Source organism: Doryrhamphus excisus, chromosome 3, assembly GCF_030265055.1.
Source record: "Doryrhamphus excisus isolate RoL2022-K1 chromosome 3, RoL_Dexc_1.0, whole genome shotgun sequence".
NCBI classification, from domain to species: Eukaryota; Metazoa; Chordata; class Actinopteri; order Syngnathiformes; family Syngnathidae; genus Doryrhamphus; species Doryrhamphus excisus.
The window spans coordinates 23,860,320-23,874,458 of record NC_080468.1 but is presented as its reverse complement, the minus strand read 5'-3'; the positions used below and the strand labels follow the sequence as shown (position 1 = coordinate 23,874,458).

Genomic DNA, 14,139 nt, shown 5'->3' with positions numbered 1-14,139 from the left:
TGAGCATATGCGATGAATAGGTAAGTCAAGTCAATGCACCTTTTTAACCCAATTATTCAAATATATAGACCAACAGTCTCTAAAAGTAGGCAATGACATGTTACCATGGTAACAACAGAGATGCTCACCCGTGACATCACAGCGCCGCAACAGCTAAACTTACCTGCAAGTCATCCTTTGGTAGAAGAAAAAACAATCATTTCAACGGTGATCTTTTTTTTTCCCATCATTTTATTATATAGATATTTATAATATGTACAGACAAACAACAGCACCAAAGTGAACAAGCAAAACTCAAAAAGACAGAAAGTGACTTAACAGGTGCCCAGTGTGCATGTGTGTAGATCTTCATTCACTGCTAGTGCTTTTTTTTTTTTCTCGTAAATAAGCCAAAAAGAAGAAAGTCATCTTCCTCAAGCCACGTGTGTGAAGGAGGAAAATGTTTTTATCTACACCCCACACAGTGGACTACACGACACAGTATTTCATTCAAGACATTAAAAATCAGTATAATAGCAAGGTTAAATTAGAAATTCATCAGTCAAAGCACAAACATCCAGTATATATATATTGTGTGTGTGTGTGTGTTTGTATATATACACACAAGTAAAGTTTGGCCTTCATCTGCTCGAGATGTGTCCAAATCCATGAGGAATGTTGCACTCCTGGTCCTGCTCCACTCAACAACAAAAAAAAAACACACACTAAACCCCACCTCCAGTGATAAAAGGCCATCCGTCATGAACAAGATGTTTTCTACTAAATAACAGCTCGGGAGTTCATACCCGGTCTGGAAACCAAAGACCAGTCAGTCCCTCAAACCACCACATGGTCCAAACAGTCCTGGAGATAAGATCACTTAAGAAAGGAATAAAGCAAAAAAAAGGTGAGGTCCTAAACCCGCATTAGCAAGCTAAGATGATCGGGAGCTAAACAAGAGAACATGAAACCGCTTCAGGTGAGACGCTACCTCTGACCCTGACCAAAGACTCCAAAAAGGTGAGAAACATGAGATATCAATACAATCCTAATTATTGTCCCCACCGGTAGACATAAAGCCATAACAATAAAACACAAGGCTTGCTGTCTGTCAGAGTAAGCAGTCATGTCACAACTCTTGAAGAATTTAACCGTTTCTAGGAAGGAAAAAAAAAACAAACATGAGCCCCGCCTCCCTCCAAGTGGAAATAAACCACATACCAGCAAGAAAGAAGTTATTGGCCAAATACAACCTCTATAGATATTTACCTGGCCACCTCCTGCAGTCACCAGGCACTTCTGAAATCTGGGCAGCATCATTTCAATGCAAGTACAGTGTCGACTTTGCAGCACGAGTCAGCTTAGAGCTAAGCTTTGAAGCACGTTTTACTTGTAAGAAAGTGCTTCTTTAAACCGAGAACAAGATGATGGCTAAGGAGAGTGAAAGTTGAGGGTTGTATTAAATTGCAGGGCTTTAAAATTTCAAGACAGGCATCAAAAAAACCTTTTAAGCTATATCACAAAACTTTGTGTGTGTGTGTGTGTGTGTGTGTGTGTGTGTGTGTGTGTGTGCATGCAAACATGAGCTCCTGACAAACCTGTTGAGATTCAAATGAATGAAAACATCTGCATGCGTTCCTCTCTTGATGCCTTCACTGACCTCCTGTCTGACTTTGACTCTGATGCAGGCTGCTGGTAGGAGCGCTATGGAGGGACTGTGTGGCGTGGGAGTGAAAAGAAAGGGAGAGTGGGGGTCTCAGGGGAAGCGGTGTGAAGGTGGTTGAGAAGGTGGGTGGGTGGAGACGCTTTAACAGCAGCTGCCTCCAGACTGCCTGACGGGGGTGCTCTCGATTTTTAAATTGGGCTTGTCGCCGCCAGCGGTGGCCCCAGGGCCCGTGCGCTTTTTTATCTCGGCGGCCATGGTCATGAAGGCCTGTTCCACGTTGGTGGCATTCTTGGCGCTTGTCTCCAGAAAGGGGATGGACAAAGAGTCAGCAAACTCCTGCCAAAAAGAAACAAACTTTTTTTGTAGCGCCTGGCTGAGGACAAGCACAATATACTCGTACCTTTGCTGTGGTGTAATCCACTACTTTCTTGGTGGTCAGATCACACTTGTTGCCCACCAGAAGCTTGTTGACATTCTCACTGGCGTAGCGGTCGATTTCCTGGAGCCACTGCTTGACATTGCTGTAGGACTCCTGAAGCACAAGTAGAAAAATATCATGGCGGGGCTCCAAGAGCATAAGATGTCCAAGAAATGAGTTTCAATTGCTGCTTGGCCTACCTGGTCAGTCACGTCATAGACAACAATGATGCCATGGGCACCACGGTAGTAGCTGGAGGTGATGGTACGAAACCGTTCCTGGCCCGCAGTGTCCCACTAATGAAGATGCAAACACATGACGTTAGATTCCCTTGTAGGAACAAATTAACAGTTACATCTCACATACTCCTTTCTAGTAGGCGTGAAGTATACAGCTTAAACACTGAATTACGCTCCTGCGCCATAGCGCCAGTGTTAAGGAACGCCAGCTGGCTCTACTCTACCTAAACCCTACAGCAAGAGCTTGGCGTGCACCTCAAAACAATCCTAACCCCACATCAATGGCGACACGCACTGCAGAGGTGCTATTGGTCGGCTTTTCTTCATATATTATTTCCGATTTATGTGATGAATATAGGGCGGCACGGCGGTCTAGTGGTTAGCGTGCAGACCTCACAGCTACGTTCAATTCCACCCTCGGCCATCTCTGTGTGGAGTTTGCATGTTCTCCCCGTGCATGCGTGGGTTTTCTCCGGGTACTCCGGTTTCCTCCCACATTCCAAAAACATGCTAGGTTAATTGGCGACTCCAAATTGTCCATAGGTATGAATGTGAGTGTGAATGGTTGTCTATGTACCGCGCCTCTCGCCCGAAGACAGCTGGGATAGGCTCCAGCACCCCCGCGACCCTCGTGAGGAAAAAGCGGTAGAAAATGAATGAATGAATGAATGAATGATGGATATAATAAATGAATCAAGACGCCCTCAGAAAGGCTAGGGTAGTATAGTAACTGTAGTATCATTCAGCCTTTAGTGGGAGCACAAACATACACACACATGCACATAGCCGACTTAGGTCCATGACAGCTAAAGTCATGAACCTTGAAGGCCGCAGCAGAATATAAAACATTTGCATTGTGGGCTTACTGGAGTCCATAGAAACTGACCCACACACAGCTTACTTCGCCGACCTGCCGAGCGATGTCTTTGGAAAAAAGAAGACCCTTCCATCTCCACCCAAGATCAAGAGAGCCCATTCTCGCTAAAGCAGCTAAAGCGGTTTCAAAACAGAGGCCTCCCCCATTATTCTCCATCTGCTCCGCCATGCAGTCAAAGATCTAATGGACATCTGAAGAAGATCAGACGTAACAGGAAGCAGAGTACTATGCCATTGAGCAGTGTAGAGGAAGTCACAGCGCTAAAAACCAAGGCCTCAAACCATCGCTCCAGAATTGCTACATCTGCATGTGAGGGAAACATCATTGCCTTTGCAACTAATTTCACTTCTTCTTTGCCTTTTTTAAGACTCTGCAATTACAAGGTTTCTACGAAACTTTACAGGGACCTTGTTGGATACCATCACTATAATTGGTCCCCTGGTGTGTGAGTGCAATTTGATATTTAAATAAGGAGATTAAGTTATTGCTTGTGACAGGAAGATTTTTATTAGCGATCAGTAATGGTCGTCTTGAAGAGCTCGCTGCTATGCTTTTTGGCGGGATGGGTTTTCCTATGGGGGTACGGGTTTTCCTATGAGGGCTATTATTCTATGGCAGGGGTTTCCGACAATTTGGAGTCGCTAATTAACCTAGCATGATTTTGGAATGTGGGAGGAAACCGGAGTACCCGGAGAAAACCCACGCATGCACGAGGAGAACATGCAAACTCCACACAGAGATGGCCGAGGGTGGAATTGAACCCTGGTCTCCTAGCTGTGAAGTCTGCACGCTAACCACTCGACCGCCGTGCCGCCCTACAAGTAACTACTCTTAATAAATTACTTCTTTTGTTTTACTTGAAAAAAAACAATGTTAAGTAACATATTGTATGAATTAATAGATATGCTATATAGATTACAGCCCGACCGATATATCTGCGGGACTATAAATCAGGCTGATTATGCCATACCACCAATTAATCAATATCTGTGAGGATGTAGCGGATATGTACAAACTTTTTAGTTTTTTGCTGCACAGAGACTCAGTTGCTCCCGCCCTTTATCTGTCTGTTTGTCTGTCTGTCTGCTCCCTGTACCTGGCACTGCCCTGCCCGTCTCACTCACTCAATGAAACACAAAAAGAAACTGAACTTTTTCACACTATGGTTAGCTGTGGTTTAGGGATCGCACAGCTCATTAAAGTCCCAAATGTAGATGGCAACTGTTAAAAAAAACGTTATTTTCCATCGATTTCACTTCATACTTCCATGCAAGATTTCCTGGGTTCGATTCACAAGTTCATGACTTCATGCAAATCATTTTGACAATACTCCAAGTAATATTTTTATTTGTCAATTCATGTATGTGCTTTCATGGGACTGGAAAACACAAGGGGGACATAGCTTGACCCCTTAATGAATCCCTTTTCTAATCTGACAATGACATGGTGTACTCACAATCTGCAGTTTGATGGTCTTGCCATCCAGTTCAATAGTTCGGATCTTAAAGTCCACTCCGATGGTGCTGATGTAGCTCTCAGTGTAGGTGTCATCCTGCCAGGAGGCAGTCGGAGAAATAAAGATTTAGAATAAAGCCGTAAGCTTAGCGTTGGATAATCAAACATGTTTGGACTTACGGCAAAGCGGAGCAAGAGACAGGATTTGCCTACTCCAGAGTCGCCAATCAGGAGCAGCTTGAACAGGTAGTCACTGCAAATGAAAACAAGCCAAGAATGTCATTCATTGGCATATAAGTGACAATAGAGTCATGCGTCAGTCATTGAGTCCTTAAAGGGACCGTATGCGGCGGGTTCCTTCAGCTGCCTAGAGGGGGCCCGACATTCAAATGTACTGTGACACATACATGCACACCAATTGGTTTGTTTTCAGGTAATGATAGCGATTTGGCAAAGTTTAGCTACTAATGTTAGCTATCATTGAAAATAGAACCTCGACAACAAATTGTTGATCTGAGACTGTAACAGCAGGTTACAAATAATGATGGTTGGACAGCTTATGTTACATACTCATTCATTCATTTTCCACCGCTTTTTCCTCACGAGGGTCGCGGGGGTGCTGGAGCCTATCCCAGCCATCTTTGGGCGAGAGGCGGGGTACACCCTGGACTGGTCGCCAGCCAATCACAGGGCACATATAGACAAACAACCATTCACACTCACATTCATACCTATGGACAATTTGGAGTCGCCAATTAGCCTAGCATGTTTTTGGAATGTGGGAGGAAACCGGAGTACCTGGAGAAAACTCACGCATGCACAGGGAGAACATGCAAACTCCACACAGAGATGGCAGAGGGTGGAATTGAACCCTGGTCTCCGAGCTGTGAGGTCTGCGCGCTAACCACTAGCCGCCTATGTTACATACTCATGCACCAAAACATTCATGACAGATTTCAGGTCACAGTTTCTATACCAGCTGAGATCTAACGAAGAGTATAATAATTACATAGACATCAAAAAGGTTCCTGAAGAAACTGTAATCAGCAATCTAATTATATTTAAAATTCTGGATTTACATTTAACTTTTATTTTTTAATGATTATCGCTCAGATTACTGCTAGGTGGTGTTCAGGCCTGGCCATGGTTTCATCATTTTGCAGGCAATCTCTGTCCACCTTTTAGTCCTTTATGAACCATACTAACAGAGTGAATGGACTAAAGTGTGAATGCCCTGTATGCCAATCTTACATTGTATTTCATTATGCTGGCAAATAAGGGAAATAACAATATTGAAGTCACAAAATAAACCCACTGAATTTTAACTAGCCCCTTCAAATAACCTAAAAGCAGTTACAACAAAGTTACAACAGAACAACCACGTTAGAGGTAAACAAGTCAACCTGATGCTGTGGAGAATTGCATAAATTCTGAGCTATTCTTGTGCCAGTGGAAATTTGAGACCCTCCATGTGTACACCACCGCTACTATTGCACAACAGAAGTATCCACCATGTTTACACCGCCTGTGCCAGTTAACAATACACTCCATGGTGTGAAATTATGTTCACATTCATGGGGTAATTGTATGGAAATGCAGTGGTGATGACAACTGAGTTGTTTCAGTAAGAAACTAGAGAAGGCTGTCAATCAACTGTGACATTTTGCACACCCACAGAGGGATTGGGTGTCCTCATCATCAAACATCTGCTACCTGTAGGATCAGCTGACCACTAGGCTGCTCACCTTCCACTTTTCTCCGAACCACCAAAGGGACAGAAACATGTTGAGGAAAACAGTCAAGAACTTGATGAATTGTATACATTATCAATATATCAGGTGTGAAATGGCGCATGCTAATAATAGCAAGCTATGCGTGCTAATACGGTCTACAGGCCAAATTTTGCCATGTTTTGTGGTTATTCCTGTGGCCTAAAGCACGCACAGGCAGTCAGCTGACACTTCCGGATATAACACCTTCCAGAAAAGTGTCCTCGCCCTGTTCACCAACCAGGATGTCGACGTGACATTGGTGTGGTTTAAATTCTAAATACGCCCGAAACGTCGCAAATTTAACACCACCGGAAGCGAAAACTTACTATTCAGGATTCATGATCTCAGTCGGGATGTTTTTCTGTCGGTGACTCGACTCTTCCTTCCTTTACACTCAGGCAAACGGCTAGTAGGTCGGGGTTCAAATGTCGCTTGTTTCGCCCCGTCGTCGCCGCACACTTGTTGTTCATATATTCGCCAACACAACGGACATATTTTCTTCTCCTCTGACGACGAATACTTTGATATTTTACTCCCTTTTATCCGTCTTCTGCGACCGTTGCTCGGAAAGAAGATATCTTACTGCGCATGTGCGGAAATGACGTTTGTTGACGTGTCGCTACGGGAAAAATCGACATAAGGATTCGTACATTTCATTTTCTTTTTAAATCAGTTATTTCACAGAACGAATGCCATTTATATCACGTAAATAGCAAAATATTGGACAAAACGACGGTACTTTAATCTTAAATAGTTAATCCTGGTGAAGTAATGTGGCGTTCTAGTGTACTGGGAAATCTGAAAATCTCCAATAAAATTAGTTGAACTCTGATTTCCGACGAGCCTGAAGATGCTTCAAGATGGCTACTATTTTTTTTACAATATCGTCTAATCATACATATATACAGAAATTATTGCCGTTTCCCAATTTCACATTTAATGTCTTTTTAACTCGATGCTCTAAAAAGTCATCACTTTAATTAGAAATAGAAGGAAAATGTGTGTTTATTCTACACTCCATCATGACAATATGAAAAAAGGTATTTTATGTTTGAAAATGTACATAAATACTCACAGCTTTCTTTATCAATACATCTTTGGCAGCAATTACAGCCTAAAGTCTTGAATATGATGCCATAAGCTTGACATACCTGTCTTTAGGGTGTTTTGCCCATTTTTATTTGCGGCCTTCTAAAGCTCCCATCAGGTTGGACCACCATTTTCAGATATGTTGTCCTTCTAGGAAGACTCATGGTTCTGAACTTCTTCCATTCACAGACGATGGAGGCCATTGTGCTTATTGGGAACTTCAAAGCAGTAGAAATGTTACTGAATCTTTCCCCAGATTTCTGCCATATGAGACAATCCTGTCTTTCTTGGTTTGTACTCTGCTATGCACTGTCAATTGTGGGACCTTATGTAAACAAGTGTTTCTTTATCCTGATCATACCATTCACTCTCTCATTCATACCTATGGACGATCTAGTCATCAATTAACCCGAAATGCATGTTTTCGTAATCCATGAGCAAACAGGGAAAACATGCAAACCGGCAAAGTGATGTCAAACTAAGAACCCAGATCTTACTGATCTGGCTGTGTGGCCAACATGCTAATCACAACATCACTGTGAAGCCCACTTTTTAAATCATGTCCAATCAAATTCATTTACAACAGGTGGCCTCCAATTCAATTGTAGAAATATCTCAAGGATAATCAATGGAAAGAGGATGCACCTAAGATGAAAATTAAGCTTCGGTGCAGAAATGGTTGTGAATAATGATGCAATGTGGTTTCTCAAGTTTTCCATTTTTAATACATCTACAAACAAAAAAGACGTTTTTTATAAAAAAAAATTATTAATGGTGTGTAGGAATTCGGAGGAGAAAACTGAATTTATTTCATTTTGGAATAAGGCCGTAACACAACAGAATGTGGGTGAACATTTTACAAATGCACTGAAGGTGAATGTCAAAGTGTTTATTAGCTACAAGGGCGCTTCAGGTATTCCGCCTCCAAGTTCAAATAGGCTGCATTGACCGGACTGGACTGGTAAACATTCTCCCCTCGGGCCTGACAGTGAGTTTGTTGGTCCCCTGAGGCAGCAGCTGCAGCTTCCAAGCCTTGGTTGATGTAGCTGGCCTCCTGGCAGGGCTCCAGGATTCGGAGCTCCGACAAAAGAGCCTTCAGTTTCTCGACCAGTTCCTTGAAGCCGGGCCTGCGCGACTCCTCTGTGTCCCAGCAGCTGTGCATGATGTCATAGCTCCATTTTGGGAGGGAAATCATAATATGAGTCAAAAATGAAGTGTGTAACACAAATATAACAATGCAAAAGTACTCACAGTCTGTGGTCACATCCATCAGGTGGTTCTAGCCTATATCCAGACAGAAGCAGGTTCAGAAGCTCATGGTTTTGGACGCCAGGGTAGGGAGTCCTGCCCAGAGACGCAATCTCCCACATTGTGACCCCAAATGACCACTAACAAAGCAACATTTAGTATAGTACTCAGTTATGAAGTTATTCCACGCTCTCAAGACTTACCACGTCAGTTTTGGTGGTGTAGACTGAGTCAGACAGGCTCTCCACGGCCAACCACTTGACCGGCACACGGATGGATTTTTGTTGACGGTAATAATTGTTGCCGTAGATTTTCCTTGACAGGCCAAAATCAGCAACACGCACCACAAGATCATCACCCAGCCTGCATATTTGAATACGTGTACATTAAAGTCACAGCAATAAGATGAGACGTATTATTTCAGTTTCTGTGAGTGACCTCCTTCCCAGATACGTAAGTGGCGGCTGAATACCAATAGAGGCTGACAAAAGCCACAGTCACACACAAACACAAGAGAGTCCTTCATGTGGGACGTGGCCCCTCACATGCAGTTGCGTGCAGCCAAATCTCGGTGCAGAAAATTCTGCGAGCTTAGGTAGTCCATCCCAGCTGCAATGTCAACCATGAAGCGCAAGAGGCTCTGAAGGGGTACAAACTGTTGGGGAACATCCTGTCACTCTTTGGCACACACTGGAATAACATACTGTAGATACTATCTCACCATTGGGATATCACCATAGCGCGTGGCAGTGAGGAAGCGCTGCAAGTCGCCATGTTTCATGTAGGGTAGTATAACCATGGGATTGATCACTTGAGGGTCCTGCTCTCTCTGTAAAGTCACTCCTGGATGTGGGAGACATTTAGCAATAGCAAAAGAAAAAAAAATGAATGTGAATCTGTTAGCTTACCAAGAAGCTGGACCACGTTTTTGTGATTGAAGTTCTTCATGATCTCCGCTTCTCTCAGGAACTCGACTAAGTCTTCCTGGCTGTATATCCCCACTAACATTCAGGAAAACAAAATTTCCAATGAGTAGAAGCTCACAACAGGTAAGATCAGAAGTTTGAATAAACACCTCTCATTGTCTTCACAGCGACCCTGACACACGCGTTGTCCTCCGCAGATAAGATCCCATCGTAGACACATCCATACTCTCCTGGTGTGTAACATCTGACAACATTTTATATCCATGCATGATATCAAATGAAAACATGTTTCCTATCAGCTGACCTTTACCCAGCTTTTTTCCCATTTCGAGTTTGTTTCTCTCCACAAGAACATCCCTCAGGTTGGCTAGCAGCCTGTCACTCAGACCCTCTAGTAGCCGGACTGCACCTTCTTCCTCTGAGGTCAATGACACACACAAAAAAACACCAGGCGCTGTTGTGAAATATAGTGTTTCCCTAAATGGCGCAGCGTAGTTGTTGACTAGTAGTTGTAGTAACATGATGACTCCTCCATAGTAACATTTCAGGTGCACATGCAAAGAGTGAAGAGTGAGGTTTTGACAAATTGATACACAGATAAACAAGTGCACAGCATAGCTAACTACAGTAAACCTCGGATATATCGGATTCAATTGTTCCCACTGGTTTTGTCCGATATAAGCGAAATCCGTTATATGCGTATACCGGAAAATGTCCGTTTTACGCATATATCGGATTTATATCCGGTATATGCGTAAATCGGATTTTATCCGTTATAAAAAGGCACTTCCTTGACTATGTTTCCAATGTACCTGGACCGGGCAATGAAAAGAGACGTAAGGTAATGAGAATTTAACTTTATTGGACTCTGAACATAACAAATTGTTAATTAAGCTAGGCCCTTTTACGCCCGTCAGGCCTACGTTATTTCCAATAGTGAGGTTAAGATCTCATTCACTGCTGTGCTAGTATTATTGACGTCACTCACTTTTATATTTGTCCTAAATCTGGAGCCAGGAGAAAGACAATAGCCAGTGACATCAACAAGATTAGCATAACGATGCGGCTATCCGATATATGCCAGGGAAATTTAATGGAAATGCATTGGAACGGGACTGGAGATTTTGTCCGAAATAGGCGAAATCCGTTATAAAAAATCCCATATATGCAATGATTTTTTTATTGGAAATGCATTACAAAAAAATCGTTTTTTTTATCTGTCCGTTGTGAGCGAATTTCCGATATATCCGAGGTTTACTGTAATACGTATATATATCAAAATATATACCTATTCTATTTGAAAGGTATCCTATACTTCTGTTGTGAAATGTGCTATATAAAAAAACATTAAAATTAAATTACCTTCTTGTGGGGGAAGGACACCTACCTAATGTAATACATTCAACTCGATAGTTATTGCATCAATAGAAATAATCAATCAATAATCAATATGTCACCTCATCTGCATTTTGTCTCATTTGGTGAAGAAAAATCAACACATACCATGAGCCTGTGGGGGCGTGGCCTCTGGCTCTTGTGGGCGTCTGTAGGAGGTTCCGGTGTTTATTGGCAAAAGTGGCATTTCCTGGACCTCTGACCTGCAATACATGGAATATTCTTAATGTAAATGTACTCTTAAATAAAAATGGTACAGCCTTGTTCATTACTCTTGTACCTGATTTTATGGGAATTTCTACACTTAACAAAGACAACAACAGCCATCAAACTGCAGAAGAAGCAGCCAAAAAAGCCACCAAGAGTCAGCCATGTGTAGAGATGACTTTGGTGCTGTGGAGTAGCTGTCCCTTCATTGCTGGGCCGATTTAGAATTGGTGTCACTGTCATAACAACTGGGGAGACAAAGAATAAACCAAGTCATCGTTATTAAATTATGTCGGTATTATTAACTCACTTAACATTAGGAATTAAATGTAGCTTTTGTTAACTGATAATGGCAATGTTTACATGAGCAGCTTTGGATGTTACTTAAAACAATACAAAAAAAGTGTCCTGTCCTGTGTGATCCACTGTCCATCACCAAAGCAAGAAGACAGATTTTCCTTTGTTCATTAAAGTAGTCACACACTAGCATCAATGTTATTCATTCATTCATTCATTTTCTACCACATATAGACAAACAACCATTCACACTCACATTCATACCTATGGACAATTTGGAGTCGCCAATTAACCTAGCATGTTTTTGGAATGTGGGAGGAAACCAGAGTACCCGGAGAAAACTACCCATGCATGCACGGGGAGAACATGCAAACTCCACACAGAGATGGCCGAGGGTGGAATTGAACCCTGGTCTCCTAGCTGTGAGGTCTGCGTGCTAACCACTAGACCGCCGTGCCGCCCATCAATGTTATTTCAAGTCAAATTAAAGTCGCCATGTTGTGACTGTACATACATTTATGAATGGTTACAGAGGCGGCAGATGACGGTGGCGGCCCCACCAGGCTGGAGATGTCATTCCAACCGTACACAGTCAGCCTGTAGTCACTGCGTGGGTCGAGTCCCATGACTGTCACGGAAGTGCTGGTCAGTCCGGCTGAGTCGGCAGAAAAAAACACACCACCCCCACACGCCCCCCACTGGCCGTGTCTGCTCTCAGCTTCCTCCTCGCATTCGACCCGGTAAGTCACTTGCTGCCGGCCGCCCCAGTCATGAGGAGGATCCCACGTTAAGGTCAACACAGAGTTGTTAAGAAGATGCGCCATTAGATTGCTAGGTGCAGAAGGTGGCTCTGGGAAGACAAGGAGAACTTTTTTTGGAGCGGGGAAAACAACCTTCCCTGATGTCATGTATTTCAACTGAAATGTGTTTCTTACTGGTGCAACCAAGGTCATCAGGGTCATGTGGAAGGCGGTGGAAGCCCTTCAAACAGTCACATCTCTCTGATGCCTCCTCAAGCGTCCTGCTGTTTGGTGGGCATGGTTGGCACTCCCCGTCCTCCTGGGGTGCTTTATAATATCCGATCCTGCATGCTAACAAGGACATTAAATGCATAAGAAAATTTGGACAATGCTCTGCTTCTCATCCATTGCATATCATCTACCTTGGCAGGTTCCATTCAGATCCTGATGCCCGGCTTTGCAAGCGCACCTCCCTTGCAAAGGACCCCATACACCAAGCGCATCACATTTTCTCACGGGCACAGAAAGCATCTCCGCTCCCTCCACACAAGAACCTTCAGAGGCTTCTGAGCCAGCCACGGTGCCGTCAAACCAGACTAGGTCTGACTGCCCCGCAGGGCACCTCCTGTAGTATAGCCTGATTGATGTGATCAGCAAACATGCTCCAGAATAAGAAAAACCCAGCTGGAATCCAACATGGCCAACAGCACCCAGGTTCAGCTCTGAGATGTGCTTCAGATGATTGTAAATTTGGCTGAGGGAGGATTTCTTGTGAAATGGCTTGGAGTCCTGAAGGTTCAGTATGGTAAAGCTCTGTGGGAATCTCATAGTGGGTACATCGGAGTCAAATAAGTGAACTTGCAGACTGCTGTTCTGACCAGATGGCTCCTCTTGCTGAGCAAAAGTGATGTCCATCAGAAGATGACGAGCATCTTTACGCTCTATCCATTGACTTAAAATAGTCCTTGTTCTTTGCTTCCCGCACGCTTGAAGAGCCGGAACATTTCTCAGCGGGATTGTAGTCCACTGAGAAACACAGGACAGATATATGTAAATGCATGACATTCAGTCAATTCACATATAACAAATGTGCTCCAACTTACTGCTTTGCGTGGCTCAGATATCCAATTGAAACTACTGTGTTTCTCCGAATGGAACAATTCCACTAAACAGGAGGACGATTCAGGTTACAGTACTGGTTTCCTCCTTGAAAGACCACAATCACACAACACTCACCTTCTTCTGCTCGGTGTGCTCCTGACAGTCGCATCCACAAAAGAATTAAAGTTGACACACAGTTCAGAACAGTGTAACTATCAGCCATGTTGCACAAGTGTGTATGACAAGTCCCCGCAGACACTTACATGCGCCGCCTGTTCTTCCCCAAAGTGATGGATACAGTATATCTGCCTGTAAGACCCCCCCCCTTTCAAGTAACTTCCTGTACATATCTCATACAGCTACTCAAGAACATGCAAACAAAATTAATAATAATAATAAACAAACTGTGAAAAAGACAAACATGGGTAGTATGTAAAATGTTATCCTAATAATAAAATAATAACATTTTTTAAATGATTTAAATTAAGAGATAAAGTCAAATGTGATTTGATCATCAGTAATGAACAAAACAAATTCATATAACATGCTTTTAGAGTCAACTTTTGTCCTACAATTTTTTTTTTTAAACTTCGGCAAGAAAAAAACTTCCTCTTTTAATTTGATTTTCCGCTTTTTTATAGGGATGTTTCTCTATCATCATTTCTTATGAAAGGAAACACTCACACAAAAAGAGCTGACATGATGGGAAATGTGTGCAATCATTTCTCAT

At 43.0% G+C, this 14,139-nt stretch overlaps 2 protein-coding genes across 3 annotated transcripts; both read right to left on the bottom strand.

The window, feature by feature from the left end:
• Nucleotides 1-570: 570 nt before the first annotated feature.
• rab1ba (zRAB1B, member RAS oncogene family a) lies at nt 571-7,011 on the bottom strand. Its single transcript, XM_058068079.1, has 6 exons — nt 6,733-7,011; nt 4,815-4,887; nt 4,636-4,731; nt 2,264-2,359; nt 2,046-2,177; nt 571-1,981 (listed from the first exon to the last, which is right to left on the bottom strand). The coding sequence occupies exons 1-6, from the start codon at nt 6,744-6,746 to the stop codon at nt 1,787-1,789; spliced, it is 606 nt and encodes a 201-aa protein (XP_057924062.1). The 5' UTR covers nt 6,747-7,011; the 3' UTR covers nt 571-1,786.
• A 1,195-nt stretch (nt 7,012-8,206) lies between these two features.
• si:ch73-40a2.1 (tyrosine-protein kinase receptor TYRO3) lies at nt 8,207-14,046 on the bottom strand. 2 transcript variants are annotated; one of them, XM_058067925.1, is made up of 15 exons: nt 13,545-14,046; nt 13,412-13,473; nt 12,731-13,334; nt 12,504-12,659; nt 12,083-12,418; nt 11,345-11,519; nt 11,173-11,267; nt 9,974-10,087; nt 9,819-9,899; nt 9,652-9,744; nt 9,465-9,586; nt 9,289-9,398; nt 8,947-9,106; nt 8,747-8,883; nt 8,207-8,667 (listed from the first exon to the last, which is right to left on the bottom strand). In XM_058067925.1, the coding sequence occupies exons 1-15, from the start codon at nt 13,630-13,632 to the stop codon at nt 8,388-8,390; spliced, it is 2,613 nt and encodes an 870-aa protein (XP_057923908.1). In that variant the 5' UTR covers nt 13,633-14,046; the 3' UTR covers nt 8,207-8,387. The 2 variants fall into 2 exon arrangements, with proteins under 2 accessions (XP_057923908.1, XP_057923910.1); XM_058067927.1 differs by having other exon boundaries at nt 9,980-10,087.
• Between the last annotated feature and the right edge of the window lie 93 nt (nt 14,047-14,139).